This window comes from Kogia breviceps, chromosome 16, assembly GCF_026419965.1.
Source record: "Kogia breviceps isolate mKogBre1 chromosome 16, mKogBre1 haplotype 1, whole genome shotgun sequence".
Lineage (NCBI taxonomy): Eukaryota > Metazoa > Chordata > Mammalia > Artiodactyla > Physeteridae > Kogia > Kogia breviceps.
In genome coordinates this window covers 47808032-47833241 of record NC_081325.1, presented here as the reverse complement: position 1 = coordinate 47833241, position 25210 = coordinate 47808032, and the positions used below count along the sequence as shown (strand labels likewise).

The 25210-nt window shown below is 37.1% G+C and overlaps 1 protein-coding gene across 8 annotated transcripts in view; it reads right to left on the bottom strand.

Moving 5' to 3' along the window:
• Window positions 1-25210, bottom strand: part of PIBF1 (progesterone immunomodulatory binding factor 1) — a 209450-nt gene that overhangs the window by 162414 nt on the left and 21826 nt on the right. For 5 of the 8 annotated variants that reach the window (XR_010837268.1, XM_059042235.2, XM_067016729.1 and 2 more), the window contains exons 6-9: window positions 7692-7825; window positions 2376-2484; window positions 1920-2101; window positions 684-809 (exon numbers count right to left, since the gene is read on the bottom strand). Coding sequence is in view for 7 of the 8 variants with exons in the window: in XM_059042235.2 (XP_058898218.1) it covers window positions 684-809; window positions 1920-2101; window positions 2376-2484; window positions 7692-7825 (551 nt within the window). In the remaining variant the exon portion in view is untranslated. The remainder of the gene's footprint in view (window positions 1-683; window positions 810-1919; window positions 2102-2375; window positions 2485-7691; window positions 7826-25210) is intronic. The other 3 variants (XM_067016726.1, XM_067016727.1, XM_067016730.1) reach the window with 1 other exon arrangement.

The following is a 25210-nucleotide window of genomic DNA, read 5'->3' as shown; positions in this document are numbered from 1 at the left end:
TCCATTTTACTTAGATTTAGATTTATGACAAATTTTCTTTAATGTATTAAAAAAGACATTATGTCATGAACTGAAGTTTAACTTTGATAAAACTATAAGCTTCGGGCTTCCCTGGTGGCACAGTGGTTGAGAATCTGCCTGCCAATGCAGGGGACACGGGTTCGAGCCCTGGTCAGGAAGATCCCACGTGCCACGGAGCAGCTGGGCCCGTGAGCCACAACTACTGAGCCTGCGCGTCTGGAGCCTGTGCTCCGCAACAAGAGCAGCCGTGATAGTGAGAGGCCTATGCACCGCGATGAAGAGTGGCCCCTGCTTGCCACAACTAGAGAAAGCCCTCGCACAGAAACAAAGACACAACACAGCTATAAATAAATAAATATTTAAAAAAAAAAAAAACAGGGCTTCCCTGGTGGCGCAGCGGTTGAGAGTCCGCCTGCTGATGCAGGGGACGCGGGTTTGTGCCCCGGTCTGGGAGGATCCCGCGTGCCGCGGAGCGGCTGGGCCCGTGGGCCGCGGCCGCTGAGCCTGCGCGTCCGGAGCCTGCGCTCCGCAACGGGAGAGGCCGCAACGGTGAGAGGCCCGCGTACCACAAAAAAAAAAAAAAAAACACAAAACTATAAGCTTCAAACAAAGAGCAATACAATATCACATAAAATTCTTGTTTTTGTTTTTTTTTTTTTTACCTGTTTTCCCGTTCATACATTTCCCTGGAGGCACTTCGAAGTTGATCAATTTCTTGATTAGTTTTCAATCTGATTCGTTCCAGTTCATCACGTAGTTTATTTTCATATTCTGTCTTATAATGGTCTCTGCAAAGAGTCAAAAGGAATATCCATTTATTTTTTGTTTGTAAAAGAAATAGGTCTTTGCCCTTCATGTAATATTTTAAGATCTTATGTCAAATATGCTCTACATACAATGCTACTTGAAAAACACAGTTTAGATATAAAGCTTTAAAATTCTTAAAAATACCATTCCAAACTAGCTCCATCTGAGATTTTCTTTTAAACACATTACCCTAAAGGCTTAATTACTATATAAAATGTTCATTCATGTTGAATAATTATTCATCTTCCAAAATATTTTACTAAGTTAACACATATGGCAAAAGACTTGAAAATTAATGCATTATGGAAGGTCCTTCATTTAGAAACAATGATCTGATGTGCTGCATATTGGGAGACAATTAATCTTAAAATAAATGACCCAAATGTACTCTTTACAAAACCTTTCCTTCTAAGCACAACAACCATAGCCACTGTGATCTCTTAGCGAAGTCACAAAGCGTTACACAGGGTATTAGCAGCAGCACAAACTGATGAAAAATACCACAAGCTGGGAAAAAAGTTATTAAGAATAAATAATTCAAGGATTATAAAGGCTATTAGTATAAAGGAATAGCTTATTCATCTACTTGAAGAGAGAAGACAGGATTGAAATGCAGGAGTCTGATTCCAGAGCCTGTATCTTAAACCAGTACTCAGTGCTGTCTCCTTATTCTTTTATGTTTCACACAGTCAGGAATAGGTCAGCTTAGTCACGTTCCACACAATTACATTTTCTCAAAAATATAATTCTATAAAGATATATATATACTTCCATAAAACATTTATGTAGAGATCTTAGTCACTGGGAATTAAAAAGGTTATATCATAAGAAAAAATAAATAAAAATAGTCATAATGTATATATTGCTACCTAAAAGAAACAGGCTCTTGGTTGTTGGAAAAAACAAAATATCTTAAGAAAAAAATCAATTAGAATATGAGTAACTTATGAGGAAACAAAATGAACGATTATCTTAATATCATCCTATAGACCTTACCAAAAAATCACTATTCTTCCCCAAAGCCAAGGGTTCCCTCAAAGAAGCTGGTGTTAATTTATATCTATTGATATGGAAAATAATGTAAATCTTACCTTGATGTTACATACTTTTCATACATCTCTTCTCTAGCCTTTTTGGTTTCTTCAAGTTGAGTTTGAAGTCTTTCAAGACGATCCTCTTCATGGGCACAGCGAACACTAAGCTCCATGTTTTGGCGGTTGAGATATTCTTTATCCTTTTGCAGTAAAGTAACAGTATGCTGTAAGGTGGCTACCTACGCACACGCAGAGACAGACAGTGTCCAGAGCAATGTCATCTTACTGACATTCAAGGCTTACTGAGTTATTTTCTTTCATTTGTGCTTTTGTTCAACATATAAAGAGGGCTAATTCTTACCATGAAAGTTTTCATATAAACAGAGCTAGTAAAAAATCCCTTCTTTCTAGCAATTACATCAGAAAGGAATAAAAATGTCCCTCTCACAATTCTGCCCTGAGCTGTGTCCACAATCACAGTACAATAAAACACAAGTGACTCTATAAGCTTACCTCTTTTGATAATTCACTTCTTTCTTTAGCTTGAATTATGTGAGAGGCTTCAAGTGTTTCATGTTTTCTCCTTAAGTCAGTTACTTCCTGTTCAAGTGCATCACGCTCACTATAAAATTCAAATACATTTATTTATTTTTACTAGACTAAAACACATATGTAAAGTCTACGTCTCTATTTATAACAAACATTTTTAAAGCATCGATTATGTTTCAGAAAACTGAACAGAGATACTTCAATGTCATTCCATGAACGATAAAGTATCTGCTTTTCAAATTTAGAAGGGACTCTGTTTGAGACCTTGTTCAGGTACATAAACATGAATTTATTATCTTCAAAAAATAAATATGTAAGCTACACTAATCAGCAAAGTAAATAATAAAACTTTCTAAGGTATACTCTGGTATCTTATCATGAATCATCTTCAATCTAATCTTGAAGTCAAAACTTCTAAAGAATTTAAAACATGGCTCTAGGCTTTCAGTTGTTAGGCTAAAAAAGGCCTTAAATCATCATTCAGGTTGCATAGATGATACAAAGGCAGGCATTCTTGTGATTATTTCATTCACAAATTGTTTATGATTACCCAGAGATTCTAATTTCCATTTTCAGACCAGCTCTTTCCCCAACACAGCAAAACCAAGAATTGGACCAACCCTACAAACAGGTAGGTCTTAAAAAATGAGCAGAGAAATAGATTTGCTAATTCTTAACTTGTTCTCTGCAGTGAGAATCAGTTCCTTTGCACTTGATTTCATTTACTCCCCTGGTGTTTCCATGGAGAGAGCTATTAAGAATTGTTTTTCTTTTCATTAGATTTTCAATAACTCATTTAGAAAGATGACTTCTAAGATTTCTTCTGCTTAACAAAGTATTATAATTATACTTGAGCAAAGCACACGTTGAAAAATAACAATCACCCATAACCCCCCTAATTAAAGATAACTATGAATATTAATATTTTGGTAATATTACTTTAAGTATTTTATGACTTTACATACAAATGTTTTTATTCTCACAAAGTAAGGACTTTTGCTATGATTTTTAATGTAAAAAAATAGATTATAAAGCATGATACAGCAAAATACTCATGAACTTGCTATCCATAGCTGACGAGTTACATTTGTCTATATTTGCATTAAAGTTTTTTTCTGTTTTTTAAAAAGATAGAACACTATGAGTAAAGTTGAAGTTCCCTATATTTTCTCACTGTTCCAATATCATCTCCTAGATACAATGATGAATTTCCATGTTTTTTTACATACTTTTACTCACCAATTGTTAATATTTTGTCATATTTACTTTGTAATATTTACTAAATATTACTTTGTCATATTTATTCTCTCCCTCTCTGTTGTCATATATGTGAATATATATATATATGAATTTATATATATTAAAATACACACGCATATACAGGTATACACGTCTACACACACGCACACAATTCTACATGTGCATTTTTTCCCCCTCAACTATTTGTCATATGTAGACATTAGGTCCCTTTATCCCTAAATAATTTGGTGTGAATTTCCAAAGGTTAAAGATATTCTCTTATGTAATCAGAATATAATCATCGGGACTTTCCCGGCGGTCCAGTGGTTAAGATTCTCCCTTCCTTTGTCTTTCACGACACTGACCTTTTGTAGCGCACAGGCCAACTTTATAGAATGTTGCTCAACTGTCATTTGTCTGATGTTTTTCTATGACTAGATTTAGATTAAGCACTTTGGGCAGGAATATTACAGAAGTGATAATGTGTCCCCAATACATCAAATAAAGATGTATTGAGATGATGTCACTTAATCTCATGATTGGTGACAATAACTTCGATCATTTGCTTAAGGTGGTATCTGCCGAAGTTCTCAACTATAAAGGTATCTTTTTGCCCTTTGCAATTAATAAGTAATCTGTGGGAATTTTTTTCTTTTACAACATTTCACAGTTTATTGAGTCCTATAAAATTACTGGATAATTGATTCTACACACTTTCAGTGACATCTGAAAGGAAGAGATATTCACCCAAATTTGCTATGGATATATTTTACATTCTTTTCTCTAATATACTTTTACCCAGTGGCTTTAGCTTCCAATGATGACTCTGAATCAAACAGTATTATGAGGTTACAAAATAGTAATTCCAATAAGCATATGTATTTATTGGTTGGCATTCTACTGTGAAGATCCTCTTTATTTACTAGCACACACTCAAGGACTCTTATTCTGTTCAATGGATTGTAACTCATTATCGTTAATATTCATTTTGATATTCAAGTTGTACCTATTTGGCCAGTTGGAGCCCCTTCAAACTAGCTATTGTGGTGTTGAATTGGAATTAGAAGTATCAGTATGGTCTTATCCATAGTATGTTAAGCCATCCTCTCACTTGCCTCTTCATTGCGCCTCTGCCTACTGAAAGGGCCTAGAAATAACGTTCAATGTAGCAATGACCAGGACCTAAATCTTAATTTCTGAATAGCATTCTCCACTAAAAGGAACCAAGACTCCTTAAAGAAAGGGCTGAGGCAATGAAATTACAAAATAAACCTGAGAACTTTCTGTTATGCCAGAAAGTTAAGGAACTGCCTGCTTTAGGGGGGAAAAATAAGAAAGAAAGAAAGATGGGCACATGCATTTTGCTTTTTAAAATTTAATATAATGTGTTTGACTTATCCATATATACATTCAGATTTAATTTAATGATTTTGTTATGTAGAATTACATTATAAAAATAAATCACGATCTATTTTCCATGCTGCTGTTGAAAAGCATCTGAATTCTTTCTAATAATGATGCAGCTAACATCCATATATCTATTTTCTTTTGCACCTTTGTGAGAATTTATCAAGGACATAAAAGTGATTTTTTTTCCCCCAGTTTATCTTATATGTTTGTGACCGGACCATTTCTTAAAAATCCATTCTTTCTATTGAGTGAACCAAAGGATTCACAGTTTGAGCCACTCTTGCTTGGCTGTTTTTCTGTTCCATTTCTAGTACATGATGATGCTTATTATGTTTTTATTTCCTAGGTTTTCATTATAGAAAATAAAACATACATAAAGAGAGATGCTAAAGGGAGACACCTCCCCACCCCCACTTTCATCACTCACCTGCAAGAATTATTAACTCATGACTCATCTTGGTTTGTTTACCCTTCATTCATGGCCACCCTGGATTATTCTGATGACTATGCCTTTTAGTTTTCTCCTTTCATATTTCACTTATTATTGCTATAGATTTGCAGTGGCAGAGAGGACATCAAAACACCAACTCAAAGTATCATCTTACCATCACAACCTACTTCATTTTGAAATGATCCTTTTGAAATCTAGCTTTCTTCGAAAGCTCAATAGTATAGCTGTCATGGATTTCAAGCCCCGACAATCACTAAATTTTGACCTAACAGTACATACATAATAATACATAATGCATGTCAGTCATGCTGGGGGTAGGAGCACCAATGTTATATCTCCCAAATCCTTGCAAATTTACTTACGGCGTTTTACAATTTATAAAGCATTCATTCAGTTAACAAACACTCATTAGTGATTATTTTAGTTCAAGAATTATTTTAGGTGCAGGTAGCTGTAGCAGTGAACAATTAGGATAACCTCTCTATATATACGCATACATATATATATATACTTTCATAAATATTACTTTATTTGATCTTCTTAATTTACATAGTGTAGTTATTGTATTAGCACCATCTGAGAGATGACAAAACTTTGGCTTAGAATGTTAAGATTTCCTAGGGACATACAGTTAAGTGGTGGTTCATTAGTACGTTCCAGCAAAAAGAAAATTATTTGCCATAGCTCTTAGCAGCAGCACAAGAGGAAACATATCCTCAGAAAGTATTATTTTTTGAAAGTATGTGTACCTTTTGTCAAAAAGGAATAGTTGGAAAAACTTTAGATAAAACTGCAAAGTATTTAAATTGACGTCATAAAATAAAAACAATCAAGTAAGATTTCAAAAATATTTACACACATAGGATTTCACTGGGTTCCTATCTTCTAAGGCATCACATTTTAAAAGACAAAAGCAGCTTCTAAATAAAATAAAACAACTGACATAAAAATACAACCTAAATCCAACAAACTGCCAAAACTGCATGCTTCTGTGCAATGAAGACTAAGGTATATGTCAAGAGAATAAGAAGACAAGCCATAGACTGGAAGAAAATATTTGCCAAAGACATATCTGATAAAGGACTGTTATCCAAAATACACAAAAAACTCTTAAAACTCAACAGTAAGAAAACAAACAACCCAATTAAAAAATGAGCCAAAGACTTTAACAGACACCTCACTGAAGAAGATATACAGATGGCAAATAAGTACATGAAAAGATGTTATGTATCATGTCATCAGGGAAGTGCAAATTAAAACAACGAGATATGACTACACACCTATTAGAATGGCCAAGATCCAGAACACTGATAACAAATACTGGCTAGGGAATGGAGCAATGGGAGCTCTCATTTATTGCTGGTGGAAATGCAAAATGGTACAGACACTTTGGGACAAACAGCTTGGTGGCTTCTTACAAAACTAAACATATTCTTACAATACAAGTATGCTCACGCTCCTTGGTATTTACCCAGAGGAGTTGAAAATTTATGTCCGTACAAAAAACTGGCACGTGAATATTTAGAGTAGCCTTATTCCTAATTGCCAAAACTTGGAAGCAACCAAGATGTCCTTCAATAGGTGAATGGATAAATTGTGGTACATCTTTTTTTTTTAATCAGTTTTTGACTATTTTTATTTTATTTTATTTTATTTTTTTTGTGGTACGCGGGCCTCTCACTGCTGTGGCCTCTCCCTTTGCAGAGCACAGGCTCCGGACGCGCAGGCCCAGCGGCCATGGCTCACGGGCCCAGCCGCTCCGCCGCATGTGGGATCCTCCCGGGCCGGGGCACGAACCCGTGTCCCCTGCATCGGCAGGCGGACTCTCAACCACTGCGCTACCAGGGAAGCCCTGTGGTACATCTTAACAATGGAATATCATTCATTATTCAATAGCACATTATTATCCAAAAGAATATTATGCATTATTGAAATGAGCTATCAAGCCATGAAAAGACATGGAGGAACCTTAAATGTATATTTCTAAGTCAAAGAAGCCAATCTGAAAAGGTTCTATATGGTATGATTCCAACTATATGACGTTCTAGAAAAGGCAAAACCACGGAGACAGAAAAAAATAAGATACAAAGTAGAATTAACGACATTGATGGTAAGAATTCAAGTGACTCTGACGCATGCTAAAAATAAGAACAACTACTGTAGCCATCTTAACTACTTACCTCTTGACTTTACCATAGTTCTCTTGACGGTAGTCTCCTTGCTGAATTAACTGTTTTGTGTCTGCTAACTCTAAGGCCAAACGCTGACATCTAATTTGAAGCTCAGAGTAGTTTCTGCGATCTTCCTCATAAGTCTATAAATAAAAACACTAATAAAGCATTTCAAACCAAACATACTTGACCAAATTCTGTACTGAATGCTTCTGTTAAGCTGTGAGTATCTTTGTAATTTTAAAAAATCCTCAATTTTTCTATGTAGTAATTCTTCCCTACTCAAAGACAGGTAATCTTAAACTCACTGAGTAGTTTGTAAATTCATTTGTTTAAAACTTGAGCTCTGTTTTTCAAAGAAAAAATAGGCCAACTATGCTTTGGTTAATAGAATAATACATAAAATGACTACTAATGTTAAGGACGTTTTCAACATTTACTGAGTTACTATTAGATGCTAAAGACACAGAAATGAATAAAACACTGACCCTGTTCTTGAGGAGTTTACCATGAGAGACAAAGAGCCACATGAACATCAAACGTTCGCAATGAAAAATAGTTCCTGAAGAGATTAACCACGCATTTTCAGTTGTGGTTTTCAGAGAAAAAGGAGTTTTGCGGCACTTGGAACACATTTCTACATTGATCTTCCTGTACTCACCAGACTAGTAGAAAGGGACTGCAGAGATGTGGAAGAGGGGTAGAAGTGAAAACCTTGAAAGCACACCTGGCCCTGCTTACTACAAGCCTCGTTTCTCACCATTTCTCATAATCATACTTCACCTCCAACCCTACTAAAGATCTGAGGTTCTTCGGAACACACTACGCTTCTTCTAACCCAGCAGTCCCCAACCTCTTTGGCAGCAGGGACCAGTTTCGTGAAAGACGATTTTTCCATGGATTGGGGCTGCGGGGAGCGGGGGGGGGGCAGTTGGTTCAGGCAGTAAAGCGAGTGATGGGGAAAGTTGGGGAGTGGTAGATGAAACTTTGCCTGCTCACCAGCTCACGTGCTGCTCACCTCCAACTGTGCAGCCCAGTTCCTAACAAGCCGTGGCCCAGTAGCGGTCCGTGGCCTGGAGGTTGGGGACCCCTGCTCTAATCTGTTCGCACTGCCTGAATAGCTGAACACTGTCACTACTCCTTTAGAGTACTGATCTTAGTGTATCATCACATTCGTTTTTTTACACCAGAATGTAAACATCTCAACGGCGGGGACTTTGTCTTGCTCACCATTGGATCTCCATCACTTTACACAGGACTTGGTATATAGTAAGAATGAAATACTTTTCAATAAGCCAATGAAGAAATGCATGAATATGGGAACGGGGAGGAGAAGCAGGACACAGGGATGGAGTTCCTACTTCTTCTCCCACTTTGAACTCATCAGATCTTGCAAGCAATCATCAACTCCACCCCCAGAACCTGTCACAGGAAATACATCCTGTCCCAAGTCATTCTTTTTTAAGGAGCTGATGAGCTCAGTGTGGTCGCATTTAGTCCACAAATACTGACCGAACTATTTCTAAGTGACAGGTCCTGGGCTAGACACTGTAGATACAAAGATAAGTAAGACTGTTTTTGTCCCCTTTAAACTATTAGACAAGACTTTGAAATGTTAGCTCCCAAATTTCTATCAAAGGGCTGTTTGAAAAATGTAGTAATGGAAAAACTATACTGGCTGTGCTCTGCTTTGGTATATACTATGTTCTTCTGCACTGATGTTCTCCATGAGAATGAAATGTTACTCTATGGTATTTATTAGAGGATCATAGCTGAGGATACGCTATCATCTCCCCAAAGAATCATCACACATGTCATTTCAGACCTAAGTCCCAGAAGATGCTTTAGTTCCCCTGAAGAATGCTTTTACCCTTCTAAACACTACTAATGATGTAACTGTTTGGGGAGAGTGTATAGTGTTATAGTTAGGATGGAAAGCTCCAGAATTCAACTGGCCAGAACTGAATTACCTGCAGTAACACTTCGAGCACGTTTACGTCTCAGCACTTCATTGTCCTCATCTACCTCGTCTACCCTGTAGAGTTGTTGTGAAGATTATATCAAATAATACATGAAAAGTGCTTATAAAAATGCTTAGCACATAGTAAACGATCATGAACTATAAATTAATATCATCACAATGCTTTTCCTTTGCTTTGGCTACTAGGGACATTATAGCCAAATTGATAGCTCAACCTTAATAATTGCACAGACTGAGACAGACTCCTGAGGAGTATAAACATTTAAAGGGTGAGGAAAGGACAAAGAACTCTAGGAACCTGAGTGAGTATTGACAGAAACAGAGGGTGACCCAGGGGTGTGTGGCAGGGACAACCATAGAAGAGCTACTCTGAGGAGACAAGACTGTCAGGGGTACTGATTACTACCGAGAAAAAAACCCATAAACACATCCATGGACTCTTCAGGGATGGGGACACAAAGTAGACTGCCAGGGGCTAAAGCAAATATATCTGAATACACAATATGTCCGTTTTCCTGTTATTATACATGCATTCTCTTGCTTAATCCTTAACTTCATGACTGAGCAAAGTATTATCCTCATTTTTACAGTTGAGGAGACTAGGCTTGGAGAGGATAAAAGTCTCAGAGCTTACGAACAGTGTGGTAAGGACTCCAATCTAAATTTGTCAAACATCCGAACTGTAGGCAATTCTCTCTTTAGTTTAAAAGTGGAGAAAGCGAAGTAGCTAGAGAAGAAAACAGAGATAAATGAAGCTTTCAAAAGATGGAACAAGCTTGGACATGTTTAAATATCGAATGGGAAAAAAATAGCAAAAGAGGTACTGATGCTGGAGAAAATGGGCATGGTTGGGTGGCAGGGCAGTAAAGCCCCTAAGAAGGCTCGGGGTGTGGGCTCCATCTTCACTGTGAAGACTTGTCTTAGACCAGCAGCAATGCTCATCATGGCAGGCTTCTCTCCAGCTGATACACAGTGTTAAAAACTTGAATTTGGATATCCTCAGGTAGCTCTTATCAATGCCCTACAAGTCACAGAATACTCCTTACTCTACTGCTTCACCTATTTTCTACTATCCACTTGGTTTCTAAAGGCATATGATTTTCCACTCCTTGAAAGCCTCTTCCCACTATAAATAGTAAGAACAAACAAACAAAACAGAACGAGTGCAGATGTAAATATGCTTATGGCAAGAAATTGTGGGAGTTCTCATCTGAGGATTTCCATTTTCTCTGTGCAATGAAATACCAAGTCATTTGCTGAGAGGGAGAAGGAAAGTGGAAAGCTGGAGATGTGAGGAGAGTGGTGAGTGCCTAAAATAACTGCTGTGAAAAATGAGAGAACTAGAAAAAAATAGAATTACAGCACAATTGTGTGGGCCCATTCGAAGTCGGTAACAATAAATTTATAGCCTTGTTACTGCCTCTGTGATTCTCTCCAGTTGCGCTCACATAGAAAAATAAAGAGTTGAGATTCTGTCAGGCAGGTTCGATAAAAAGACAGGGAGGAATCTGACAACACTGACAAGAGAAAGATTTAAGACTGATAACATGATGAAGAGGGGAGAGAAGACATTTAGGAAGATATGGATAAAAAAAATTATATGGATTGGAAATTCTCCTAAAGATAGGTTGAAAGCAGTTGATTGAAAAACATGGAAATATAGGAAGTAGTATGTTCAGTGGTCAGCCCGAATTGATAACTTCAGAAGTAAATCAGTTCTGGGAGACGAGGAACAGAACACGGGCCATGAACCTGAATGCTAAAGAAGAGAAGAGGTGGGCTTCCCTGGTGGCGCAGTGGTTGAGAATCCGCCTGCCGATGCAGGGGACACGGGTTCATGCCCCGGTCTGGGAAGATCCCACATGCCGCGGAGAGGCTGGGCCCATGAGTCATGGCCGCTGAGCCTGCGCGTCCGGAGCCTGTGCTCCGCAATGGGAGAGGCCCACGTACCACACACACAAAAAAAAAACCAAAAAAAAAAAAAAAAAAAAAAAAAAAAAGAAGAGAAGAGGTAATCATTCAGAATGAGAAGATCCATCAAGTGCAAGGCCAAGGTTGTGGATGAATCACAAGAAGTAACCCAGGCACCAGCTAAGGTAGAAAGGAAGACAAAATCTAGACCATGGGTTCCACTGAGTAAGAAACAATGTCCCAGTGGTCTGCAAATGAAGAAGGTTATAGAGTAGGGCATCTAGATGAAATGAATGCCCCCCCCCCCAAAGGTAGGGGTTTATGTGAGTGTGGAAGTGCCAAAATCTAAGATCTAGAGAGGACATCAATACCTGGCTCTGAAATATACAGGGTATAAACTTCTGGAGCAGAGAGCAATTCCATAGGAGATATACGTATGTGTGTATTTATTATATTGTACATACATGTGTCTGTAACATAGTATATATGTGTGGGTGTGAATATATATATATATATATTCTTTAAATATAAACACTATATGACCAAGTATAAGCAGAAGTTCAATACAAGAATGTACATATCCTACCAGATCTTTTAAGACTTTTCAATTGAAAAACTTCCCCTTAAATAAAATGATTACCTTTATATTTTGAAAAAAAAATAATCTGTTTCACTTACTATTAGCAAATAAAATAGATTAAGGCACAGCTTTGGAAAAAAAGAAAAAAAATGAATCAAACCCATGACTGTGTAGAACTTTAAGGTTAAGGCTAAAGATGGCAGAGAAGACTACTTCGTATTATTCCTGTGCGTTCTTCCTGACCTGAACTCAGCAATACCTTCTATGGGAAGACTCCAAGCCCCAAATCTGAGTTAGATGTCTGTCTTACATTTTTCCACAGCACCTGGCTCTTACCTCATCAGAAAACACAACACATGTGCTGTGAGCAGCCACTACTTGCCTCTCACATCAAAGGAAAAATTAAAGGAAATTTTCTATAATTCTAGTACCTAGTACTCTGCCTATAACATAGAAAGTTTATAATTAATGTTTATGGAAAAGAAGGAGGAGCAAAAGAGGACATTAAGTAGACTGAAACCAAAGAAGGAAAAAGCTTAATCTTTTCAAACATAAAGAAAGAGAACACAAAATTTCCAATCACCAGCCATTTCTAACAGAAAATTTCTACATAAGAAGTAAATAGGTTTGGTTAACAGCAAGTCTCAATGTCCTTTCTGAATAAAGAAAAGAAACTGCATAGGGATAATGACAATTAAGTCACTAAGATTTCAACTGTTTGCTGGTTTTCTACACGTCTAGAATGGAACTGATTTTGATTGCCAGAGTTAATGTCATCTTTTCCATCTCCTAAATTATTCATAAGAGGAAATAATAGAAGGCTATCTCTCGCCTGAAAAAAGTAAATCTGTTATGGTAGTTGCATGTTTTCTTGTCTGTAACCCTCGGTTTTCCTGATACGCATCCTGAAGTTCCTTGAAGACCTGCCTTATCTCTGGTTATAGCCAGTAACCCTCACATAGTCGTTAACGCTGGAAATGCTTGTGGTGCCAACTAATGTTGAAATATAAAGGGACTGTGCAGCACTAGCATTTAAAATAACTAGCTCAAGATGTAGCAAAAGTGACTTTAAAAATTAAGGATTAATAAATCATCAGTTTTCCAACTGAAATTAAAGAACATTATCATAAATCTGCAAATAAAACACCTCAGTTGAGACGATGATATCGATGCAACATATACGCAGAATTTTCTCAAAGATTTTGAGAAAAGCAGCTTGAAAAGGGCTTCTATTTCTCAGTCTGGGTCGTGGTTAAATGGGTGTGTCCACTTTGTGAAAAGTCAATTAAAACTTCTTTACAACACAAACGTTTTAAAAAAGTAAGACAAGGGCTTCCCTGGTGGCGCAGTGGTTGAGAATCCGCCTGCCGATGCAGGGGACACGGGTTCGTGCCCCGGTCCGGGAAGATCCCACATGCCGCAGAGCGGCTGGGCCCGTGAGCCATGGCCGCTGAGCCTGCGCGTCCGGAGCCTGTGCTCCGCAACGGGAGAGGCCACAGCAGTGAGAGGCCCGTGTACCACAAAAAAAAAAAAAAAAAAAAAAAAAAAGTAAGACAAGAGGCTTCAACCAGGAAAACACTAACTGGGGAGAAGTTCTGCAGGGATCCTCGTCTTAGGAATGGAAAGGGGGACATGAAAGGGTCACACTGAAGGGGAAAAGGGCTGACCAGGATGGAAGGGGGTAATAAAGAGACACTCAGTTTTTTACTCTCTATATTTCTCTACTGTTTGATAAAAAAACTGAAAAATTTATATTATACGGTGTTTTGGCAAAGTTATCAACTATTAGACCTTTTATATTTAAAATGAGACGTCTTCTCTCCCCCATCCCCCCACAAGGCTCTTATTTCCAAACAACACCAGCTGAGTGTTTCACAGTTATAGAATTTCAGAGATGAAAGATAGACTGGAGATAATCTATTACTAACTTCTTATTTCCATGACAAGAACAATTAAGGCCTAGGGGGGCTAAGTGATTTGTCCTGGATTCCAGAACTAGCAGAGATAGAGCTAGAATTTAGGTTCTTGAATTCATAAATAGTTCATTCCTTTCTTAACTTCAAGTTTCTGTTTTTTAAAGATTCTATCCCATGGAACCTATAAAACCACTGATTGGAAGTTAATATTATTTACTGCTCAAATCCAGGGTGTTGAAAAAAACTTATTGCAAATTTTACAGGTTCAAATATGGCACATGCATAATTCATATTTAAATTTGGACTCCCCTCCTTTAAAACAATTACTACAACTATTCCTTAAATACATATTTAAAAAATAATTTGACAAAATAACATCGAATCTAAATGTTTTCTTCAAAAAGTAAAAATGTATTCAAAGATTCAATAGGCACATTTTAAACAGTTAGTCGCTGTATAAACCCAAAAGCAATTACTTTAGATACAATTTCTAAGCATCATTTAAATCTTCTGTCTCTCACACCATGTAACTGAGAAGAGAGTGGTAACCTATGTTTCAAAATAAATCTTTAATAAATGAAGTGATCTCCTGCCTGGGGAGAGACAGAGCAGCGAAGAAAATTAGAAATGGGAAATAGTGTCATTTATCTTATGGTCAATGGTTCAGATCAGAAGCAGTTTACGTTGGATAGCAGTTTAGTGAATGAGAAGAAATGTCTCGATTAGCTATTCTGAGAAAATGAGAATTCACTCCTCAGAACTCTTACAAGTTTCACATTGCCTATAATCTACTCCAAGCAACTAAATACTGAAAAGAACAAGAAACCTAATTAATCTTTGATTGTTAAAGACTGTTCCTTTAAGAAACAACAGTCTGTTTGCTCCCAGAGACTTTTTGTTGTCGTTAAGATCCTCAAGAAATATATTATTTAAGAAAAAATTCTGGACTTCTTCTAAGGTCTTAAGGAAAAAAAGACAAAACTGAAGAACTGAAAGTCTACTCTGGGTTAAAAAGAAAACATGAACATTTAAATATTTTATATTACATGATAATCTTCAATATTTTCAATAAATGTGAACTCAAACATAAAAGTTTAAGCTTTTTTAAAAGGAAAAAATTTAAACAATAGTGAAGAAAGAGATGAGAGATGAAGAATGGTAACTTTCATCAAGTGTCGTGGACATCAGATTAAGATAGAGACACGGGATCAAATCTGTCTCTGCTACTAACTGCTCCAGCAAGCCAAGGTCTCTGGACCTTCTCTTTTTTGGCCACGCTGAGTGGCTTGTGGGATCTTAGTTCCCCAACCATGGATTGAACCCGGGCCCAAGACAGTGAAAGCACCAAGCCCTAACCACTGGACCGCCAGGGAATTCCCAAGGTCTCTGGATCTTAATTGCTGCCTCTGCAAAGTGAGGACACTGATTCACCAACTCATTTATTTTATGTGCCTACTATTGTACTAAATATTGTATGACTATTATTCATAACTAGCTCATGGATCTAGCAGGACCCTCCATTGCTAAACCATATGTTGATCTGTTGAGAGGCAACTTTTATAGCCAACATTTTATTCAGCAAACTACGAAAACAAATTTGAAGTACTGGCCTTTCAACAGGTATTGACCCAAATATGACTGAACCAAAAATATTTAAATCTTAACATTTAAAAATAGACCAAGTGGCTAAATTATCTTTAAAATCTCCCTTACAATTCAAAGAAGTTAATTAAGTATATCTATGCGAAAAGGTATGGTTTCCCATGCCTTTTAAGTGACTTAGATAAGCATTAAAAGTATTAATAAGCGTGGGTAGAAAGAATAAAAAATTAAGTTGATTCACCAGTTTACGGTCAGGTTCAAATAATTTTTTTTAGCTCCCGAAGCAAATGAGGATGTATGGTGCAACAACAGGTGACTCATTCATGGCAAAAGAAAGTAATTTTTGTTTTACAAGTAAATTACTGTAATTATTTAAAATACTTCAACAGTTTAAACATACACAAACATAATTTTATAAATTTTTATAAGTTTTATAAATGAAAAGACATATATTATGGAATTATCATTACATACTGGTAAGTTTAAGAGCAAGAATTTCATACTTTTTAATCTCTTTCTTCCCTCTCTTCCTCTTTGACTCCCATCCACATCCCCAGGTAACTCACGTTAAGTAACATGTATCTTTCCCTATTCTTCTCCATGTTCATATACTCATGAACACACACAACACAAACGGGAGGATAGAAACCTGGTGTAAATCCTAAATCAACTGATATTCTCTAATTCATTCTTGTCAATGATTGCACAATATTCCAGGGTGTACACTGTACGTGGTTTATGCAAATGTTTCCTTGCTGTGTTGACAGGCATTTATGGTTACATACTAGTATTTTACTCTATGGGACAGAGTCCTGGCACTGGGGTTGCTTTTTTTTTTTTTTTTTTGCGGTACACGGGCCTCTCACTGTTGTGGCCTCTCCCTTTGCGGAGCACAGGCTCCGGACGCGCAGGCTCAGCGGCCACGGCTCACAGGCCCAGCCGCTCCGCGGCATGTGGGATCTTCCCGGACTGGGGCACGAACCCGTGTCGCCTGCATCGGCAGGCGGACTCTCAACCACGGCGCCACCAGGGAAGCCCGGGGTTGCTGTGTTGATGAACGCTTATTTTCCATTTTAACTGATGTTGTCAGATGTCTTTCCAAAAGACTATGGCAGTTCACTTTTCCACCAGTAACATTTGTATCTTTTTCCTTATATCTACACAGATATCAGACCTTTTCCATTTTTGCCAACCTGAGTTCTCACTGTTACTTTAATTGTATTTCCCCAAATGCTAGCTAGTTTGAGCACCTGGACATTTGGATTTGCACTTTTGGTGAAATGCCTGTTTATAGTCTTTGCCCATTTTTCCATTTCTATTTCCATTTTTCTATTTCCATTTCTATTTCTCATTAATTTCTAAGAGCTAGAAATAGTGCTGATACTAACTTTTGATCATCTGCATTCCAATTTCTGTCCCAAATGTGTACTTTAAATATTAAACTTTGCCTGTGGTTTCCTTTTTGTCCTTTTAAAGCTTTTTGTTTCTCTGTCTTGGCTAAGATCACCCCAACCTCTAGAACAGCACTGTCCAACAGAACTTTCTACAATGGTGAAAATGTTCTGTATCTCTACCATGGAATATAGCAGTCACTAACTACCTGTACGGCTAGTAAGACTGAGGAACTGAATTTTAATCAATTTAAATGTAAACACGTGGCCACTATATTGGACAACTCAGTCCAGAACTCAGCTACTCACAGTGCAGTCCATGAACTGGCTCAGGCCAGGAGCACTAATGCAGTCCAGGAGGTGTGCCAACAGTGGACAGTCTCAGGCCCCATCCCAGAACTGCTGTGTCAGTTTTCATCTTAACAAGATCCCCAGGTAACTCGTATTTACATTAAAGTTTGAGAAGCACTGCTAATAATCATCTAAATTAGGGAGTCTCAAAACTTTTTTGGGCCATGCAGCCCACTGGCAATCTGGTGATACCTGTGAACCCCTTCTGAGACTAAAGTCTCTAAAATCGAAAATTAAAATACACAGAATTACAAAGGAAACAAATTACAGCTGACCCTTGAAGAACAGGCTTGAACTGTGCAGGTCCACTTACATGCAGAGGTTTTTCAATAAATACTACAGTACTACACGATCCGTGGTTGGCTGAATCCACAGATGCACAGTTGCTGATAGGGAGGGCTGACGAGAAGTTATATGCAGATTTTCAACTGTGCAGAGGGTCAGCATCCCATGTTCAGGCGTTAACTGTATACTGCAATAAAACTACTGAAATATTTTTTAAAGTTATACATGGCCTTCTTTATTAATGCATTAAAGATAAGATCCAGTGAGGGGTCTACAACTACACTGAAGTTGAAGTAGTGATGAGCATAATCTCTAAAGACATCTGTAATAACTACACTGTGATACGGAAATACCTGAATTCTAATGCTGACAGAGTCATAGGCAGTGACAGTCCTACTGTGGTTTTTGTATTTACCTGTAATTGAAGGAAACGCTAAATTTCAGTAAGAAGTGAAAATAACGTTTTCCCCATTCCACGTGGAGGCTCGTGGACCCTGACTTAAGAATCTGCATGATTACTGAAGTAATGGCCTAGATTTCCTTCTAAAATTTTTAATCCAACTGGAATTAATATGTGTATATGGTATGGAATGTGAGGACCAACTTTTTTTTTTAACGGATGAATAACATCCAGTTGTGCTAGGACCCTTATACTAAAAAAAAAACACTCTTGGGACTTCCCTGGTGGCTCAGTGGTTAAGAGTCCGCCTGACGATGCAGGGGACACTGGTTCCAGCCCTGGTCCGGGGGGATCCCACATGCCACGGAGCAACGAAGCCCATGCGCCACAACTACGGAGCCTGTGCTCTAGAGCCCGTGAGCCACAACTACTGAGCCCACGTGCCACAACTACTGAGGCCTGTGTGCCTGGAGTCCGTGCTCCGCAACGGGAGAAGCCACTGCAATTAGAAGCCCGCGCCCTGAAACGAAGAGTAGCCCCCACTCACTGCAACTAGAGAAAGCCCGTGCACAGCCAAAAACATAAATAAATAAATTAATTAAAAAACAAACAAACAACAAACAAAAAACACTCTTTTTCAACTGAATTGAACGACCACTATTGTGGTATATAATTAGACCTGCTTCTGTATTTTATTCTGATGTTTGTTTCTCTGCCAATATCACATTTAGTTGACCTCAGTAGTTCTGAAGTATATACTGGGATCTTGGTAGGCCCAGCATCTCAGCTTTCCCCACCTTTCACATTTCTTCCCCCCACATTTTTCTTGGCAATTTCGGAACATTTATTTTATTCACATAAACTAAAATCATTTATCCAATCCCAATCCTTGTATGGCATTTCCCTCCTGCACTAAAAAGTCAAACACAGAAAATAACAAAATTATTGGGATATAATTTAACTTATAATATAAATAATATAAATAAGTGCATTTATTATATATTTTATTTATAATATAAATATATAAATAACTGCATTTAATTAATATATTAACAATACATATTAACATATGAACACACATAACAGTATATATTAATATAGTATATATTAATATGTAGCATATATTAATAACAGTATATATTATTAATATATTATTGTATATAACAGTATATACTAATATATTAACAGTAATAATATAGATAACATAAATAACTGCATTTATTATATATTATTTATTCAGAATATAAATAATTGCATTTAATTAATATATTAACAGTGGAAAAATTGCTATTTTTATGACTTTGTCTCCTTTCGGAGATACAGTGCTTCCAGGTACAACAATAAGATTTAATAGTTTTCTTCATATAAGTCCTTTACTTTCCCCATGAATTAAGTATTTTCCCCCAAGTCCAACTCTAGCAGTTATTGCTCTAAACCTAGAGAAATGCTATTGGTCAATTACACATTTATCCTGCATTCAGTCCCAATGTCAGATTTCTACATTAATTTTAGCTGGTTTTTTTTTTTTTTTTTTTTTCCGGTACGCGGGCCTCTCACTGTTGTGGCCTCTCCCGTTGCGGAGCACAGGCTCCGGAAGCACAGGCTCAGCGGCCAGAGCTCACGGGCCCAGCCGCTCCGCGGCATGTGGGATCTTCCCGGACCAGGGCACGAACCCGTGTCCCCTGCATCGGCAGGCGGATTCTCAACCACTGCGCCACCAGGGAAGCCCTTAGCTGGTTTTTAAACAGAAAAAAAAATTTTCATCTCCTTTCAAATTTTTTACATGGATAGTTTTCTTCTTCTTAGTGCATCTGCTAGGGCCCTCCAAGACCATGTTCGATAATAATGAGCAACCCAGTCCGTGTCTGGTTCCTGATTTTTACGGAAAAAGGTTTTACTGTTTTGCCATTTAGGATAAAGTTTTTTTGCGGGCTTTTTTAAAGTAAATATTTTTAAGTCTCTTTATTTGGAATGGTCACTGAATTTTATTATTCTTTATCATTTAATGATACAATCACATGGTTATTCACCTTAAACTTGCTGATGTAATGGATAATCCTTTCTGTCCTAGAATATACTTTACTTAGTCGTAAAGTATTATTCTTTTGATGCAATGCTAGAATTCATTTTTGAACATTTAGAGTTTTTGCATCTTTAGCAATAAGTAAAATTAGCCGATAGATTTTTGTTTTTCTTTTGTATTATCCTTCTCAGAGCTTTCCATCTTTTTCAATACTAGTTTGGTATAGTTTATTTAACTGGAATCTGCTGTGCTTATAGAAATCAACTGTGAACCTATCAGGGTAATCCATCTGTGAACCTGGTAACTTCATCAACGGTACGTCTTTACTCACTCTGTAATACCTCTATGGTAATCGTTCTATTCAAGTTCTCCACTTCTGCTAATTTTAGTAATTTATATTTTGTTGGGACATTTCTTTCCGTTTTCAAGCTTTTCACAGAGCCGCATGCAATATTAATTAATGTCCAATAATTTCAAACTCCTTATTTTGACTATTCTGTTTTCTTTCCTAGGATGACTACTACATGTCTTTATTTTTCATCTTTCTCTTTAATAATAAAGGCATTTTAAGGCTATAGGTCTTCCTCTGGCACAGCTTTAAATGTGTCTAAAAGATTTTGATATAGAATGGTCTCCTTTTAATTGCTTTCTTGTTTTCACTTCCTCTATGATCTAAAAGATATATTTCTCTTGTTTTTGTTTCTTCTTTGATCTAAAAAATGTTTCTTAACTTCTAAGTTTTTTCCACTCACCTTTTAATTATCACTACTAAATTAGGATAAAAATAGGGACTACAAAATCTTTACTTAAAAATTTATTATTTTACTATATGGTCAAGTGTATACATGATAGTTCTGTCAACTTTTCATTGACATTTTATTTATTCATTTATTTATTTTTTGGCCACCCTGTGCTGCTGGTGGGATCTTAGTTCCCCAACCAGGGATTGAACTGGGACCCATGGCAGTGAAAGCACAGAGTCCTAACCATGGGACGGCCAGGGAATTCCCTTCATTGACATTAAAAAAAAAAGTTATTCCCTGGTCAAGGAATGTTAAGCTCTATACATAGCAACTGAATCAAAATTATTGATTGAATCAATTCTTCTAGCCCTGACTTATTTTTATGTCTATTAAATCTATCCAATTCTGTAGAAAGTACATTATAAACTTTCCCCCCATCATTACACTTTCATTAAGTTCTCCTTGTTTTTCTAAAACCCTTTTCTTTATAATTACTGTGTTACTTGATACGTAGGAGTTTATGTCTCTAAAATCACCTTTTATTATTGTTTTCTGTTACCCTGTTTTGTGGTTCTAATCTTAAATTCCACCTTATATTTTACCTTCTTGTTCTTTTTTCATAACGTAGTCCATCCCTTTAATTTTCAATCTTTATCAATATGCATTAAGCATATTCCTAATAGATAAATAGAAATAAGTGTGGTTTTACAGTCAATATGGCAATCTCTTTCAATGGAATACTTTATTCTTCAGCTTTCTGGAGGCAAAGGAGACTTTATCCACCTTATCTGGAGTGGGAGGGGCGGGGAATCCTATAGATTTTTACAGGCTAAGCTCTGTCAACAATCTGCTCTGGTCTTGCTTAGGGCTTTCTCGTACTGTGTCCAGGCTTTCACTCAGGCCAGGGGAGAAAAACCCCAAACGTGGTTGCCTATTTCTAAGATGGGCTCTATCAATTTCTTCCCTTGTATATGGCAAGATATTCCCTGACGGAAGACTATTCCTTTTAATGCTCTGCTCGACTAAGAGAACGTGATGATGTCGGTGGGACTTTAAAGTTAGGTCCTAAGAAGACTTTCAGCTTTGGCCTGGGTTTCTTTATGCTTGAACACTCACTCTGGAGACCAACTGCCAGATCCTGAGGCTGCCATGTTGAAGGATGCCTAAACTAGACACATGGAGAAGCCAGCTGGAGAGTGATCTGGCCCCAGACATGTGAATGAAGACTTCCGATGACTCCAGCCTCAGACAGGTAAGAAATATCCAGCTGAGCCCATCAATATTCAGAGCGGTGACAGATAAAAATTAAGTCACAAAGTTTTTAGTGTTGTTTGTTATGCAGCAATACATAACTGGAACACTAGCTTTCTCAAAGCCCCAGACTTCAGTCAGGTCTAGCCACCTGCTAGCCCTAATGAGAGCTTGGCTGAGGCAGATCGTTGGAATTGAAAAAAAAAGGAAAAACGAAATGCATTTACGTGTCATCTCTTTCAAATATGCCTCAATAGCAAGGCTTATTCTTTCCATAGTTTACGTTGACTATGACATGTAACTTCAAAATGTTACAATAAGTAGGAGTTTATTTAGGTTTGAGTTTGGCATGGCTATACCCAGTAGTATGAGGACTCAATTTTGACACTATTTTTCTCTATTTGAACTGTGAAACCTTTATTCATACAGTGACCTACGGTAACATCTGGCCATTATTTGGCTGAAATGCATATTTTACATATCAAGTTGATGGCTGTTTTTATTTTTATTTATTTATTTATTTATTTTTGTGGTATGCAGGCCTCTCACTGCCGTGGCCTCTCCCGTTGCGGAGCACAGGCTCCAGACGCGCAGGCTCAGTGGCCATGGCTCACGGGCCCAGCCGCCCCACGGCATGTGGGATCTTCCTGGACCAGGGCTCGAACCCGTGTCCCCTGCATCGGCAGGCGGATTCTCAACCACTGCGCCACCAGGGAAGCCCGAGATGGCTGTTTTTAAAATTATTTTTTGTGGTGCTAATGCCATGACAAAAGTAAATGCAAACATGGGCATGAACGTCATGGGGATAATCTAGGATAAATTATTTATTCAGATGATCCAGCATATTTAGCTATTAATTACTTTTTAATATTGATACAGAAATTAAATCATAAAGTTAAAATGATCAAAAAAAACCCCTTCTTAGACACTCCAAATTATGCCTGTAGAATCTAGATTGCGATGTGTATAGCAAGAGAACAAAGGGTTCATAGTGTACCCGGATTGAAGCTACAGTACTTGGCAAGGTCCCTCATGAGCTGTTTTCCCTTCCCCAAATATGATGCTATACCATCCTGGCCACTAGGTTCAAAATTTCATCTCAAGACCTAATAAACCCCTCAAAATCTGTCCCTGAAATAAATGAACAATGCCACTGGATTTCTTTAAGATTATAAACACAGTGGCAGATGGGGAAAAAAGCCATATTACTCTTAAAAAATTTCTTTCCTCTTACAGCCATGTATAAAACAATCAGCTAAAGGAGGCTTCTCCCTGATAATATCTTATTTTAAATTGCCTTCATTATAGCTTTCCCATGAACTTTTCCCTCCTCATGAACTTTTACCTTTAAGTCATTTACATAATTTGTAAAAATACAACAAGTTTATAAAGAAGCAACAGGTTTTAGATGTATACGTAAGAAATGGGTTTTAGAAACTCCAAGTAGTAATACTACAGCTAGTGTTATTCTAATTATATTCGTGGATGTTATAAATACATTAAAAAATATTAATTATTTTTTATTGCCAAGTAAGGGCAATAATACATAAAATTAAAAATATGAAATTTAATTAAGAATATAAAGTGTTTTTGTACCTCCATAAGTAAACAACGACAAAGAGATTTGTGTTCATGGTCCATGAACCTGCCACATTAGAATCCTAGGTTACTTATTCAAGTAATTTTTTGTTGTTGTTGTTTTTGTTTTTTTTTGCGGTACGTGGGCCTCTCACTGTTGTGGCCTCTGCCGTTGCGGAGCACAGGCTCCGGACGCGCAGGCTCAGCGGCCATGGCTCACGGGCCCAGCTGCTCCGCGGCACGTGGGATCTTCCCAGACTGGGCACAAACCCGTGTCCCCTGCAACGGCAGGCGAACTCTCAACCACTGTGCCACCAGGGAAGCCCCTAGGTTATTTATTAAAATTGAGATTCTTAGTTCCGTCTCAAACCAAAACCAGAACCTATGAAAGTATCCAGGAATCTAAGTTTTAAGCAGTGCTTATTCAACTTAAATGTAATATAGCGAGGCAAAACTATTATTGTTTACTAATGAATTTGTCAGATACCCAAAAATAATTACAACTGATGAGTATCATCATAACATGTATCTTATAAAGGAATTTTAAATTCATCAGTTGGGCAGGATAAAAAAGAAACTTCAGAAAACAAATCGTTAATAATGCCCTGAAATAAAAAAACCCGACTAACAAGTATGTATCATTAATCAAATACTTCATTTTCATTCAAATAAAATTAACAGGATTATTCATGTATGAATACTTAAGATGAGCCTCAAGGTAATTTTGCAGAATTTTTCTCAATAGATGTAACTATGTTTCCTAAACAAGGAAGTTCTCTTAAACAAAACACTCTTCTTGCTTCCTAGTTACCCAAGTTCTCATAAGAGAAAAATATTTCACCATTTCCTCATGAAACTTAATGGCTTTAAGTACAGACTCATTAATGCCCTATATAATATTGTTAACATTTCTTTCTTTTGAAAAGAAGCATGCTGAAATAACTCTACAATAGCACAACAGCTGCACATAGCTTAGCTACATGTACTGGACCAAAATTCTGACCTGTTACGAGCAGATTCCATAAATAGGAAATAAACGTATAGCACTTACGAAAACACTAAGTACCATACACAAGCTCATGTATGAAATACAGCTCAAAATATGCTATAATTAGACTATGATACTGATGCTTAAAAAAAAAACTCTTAACTTGAAGTAAAAGATGAGCCCTATTTTCCAGTGTTAGTATCCAGATATTATTTCCAAATAACTAAAGATGTGGAAAAAAATAATGAAAGAAAATTCCAGAAATCTACTAAAATTGGCACTTCAGGAAGAGTGACTTCTTTTTTAAAGGTCAAAAATCACATTTTATTACATTTCATGTAATAGATATGAACAAATCAGTTTTTCACTTCATAACTGCCATGAACTAGCAGCTTATATGAATAAAGGCACAATTAACTGTGTACCTGTGGGGCTTTAACATCTCTGAATGCTTCTGTTAGGTGTAATTATGAAATCAGTGTAATAACTGAGACACCTTTGATCTGAAGACTACATGTTTTGCCAGAA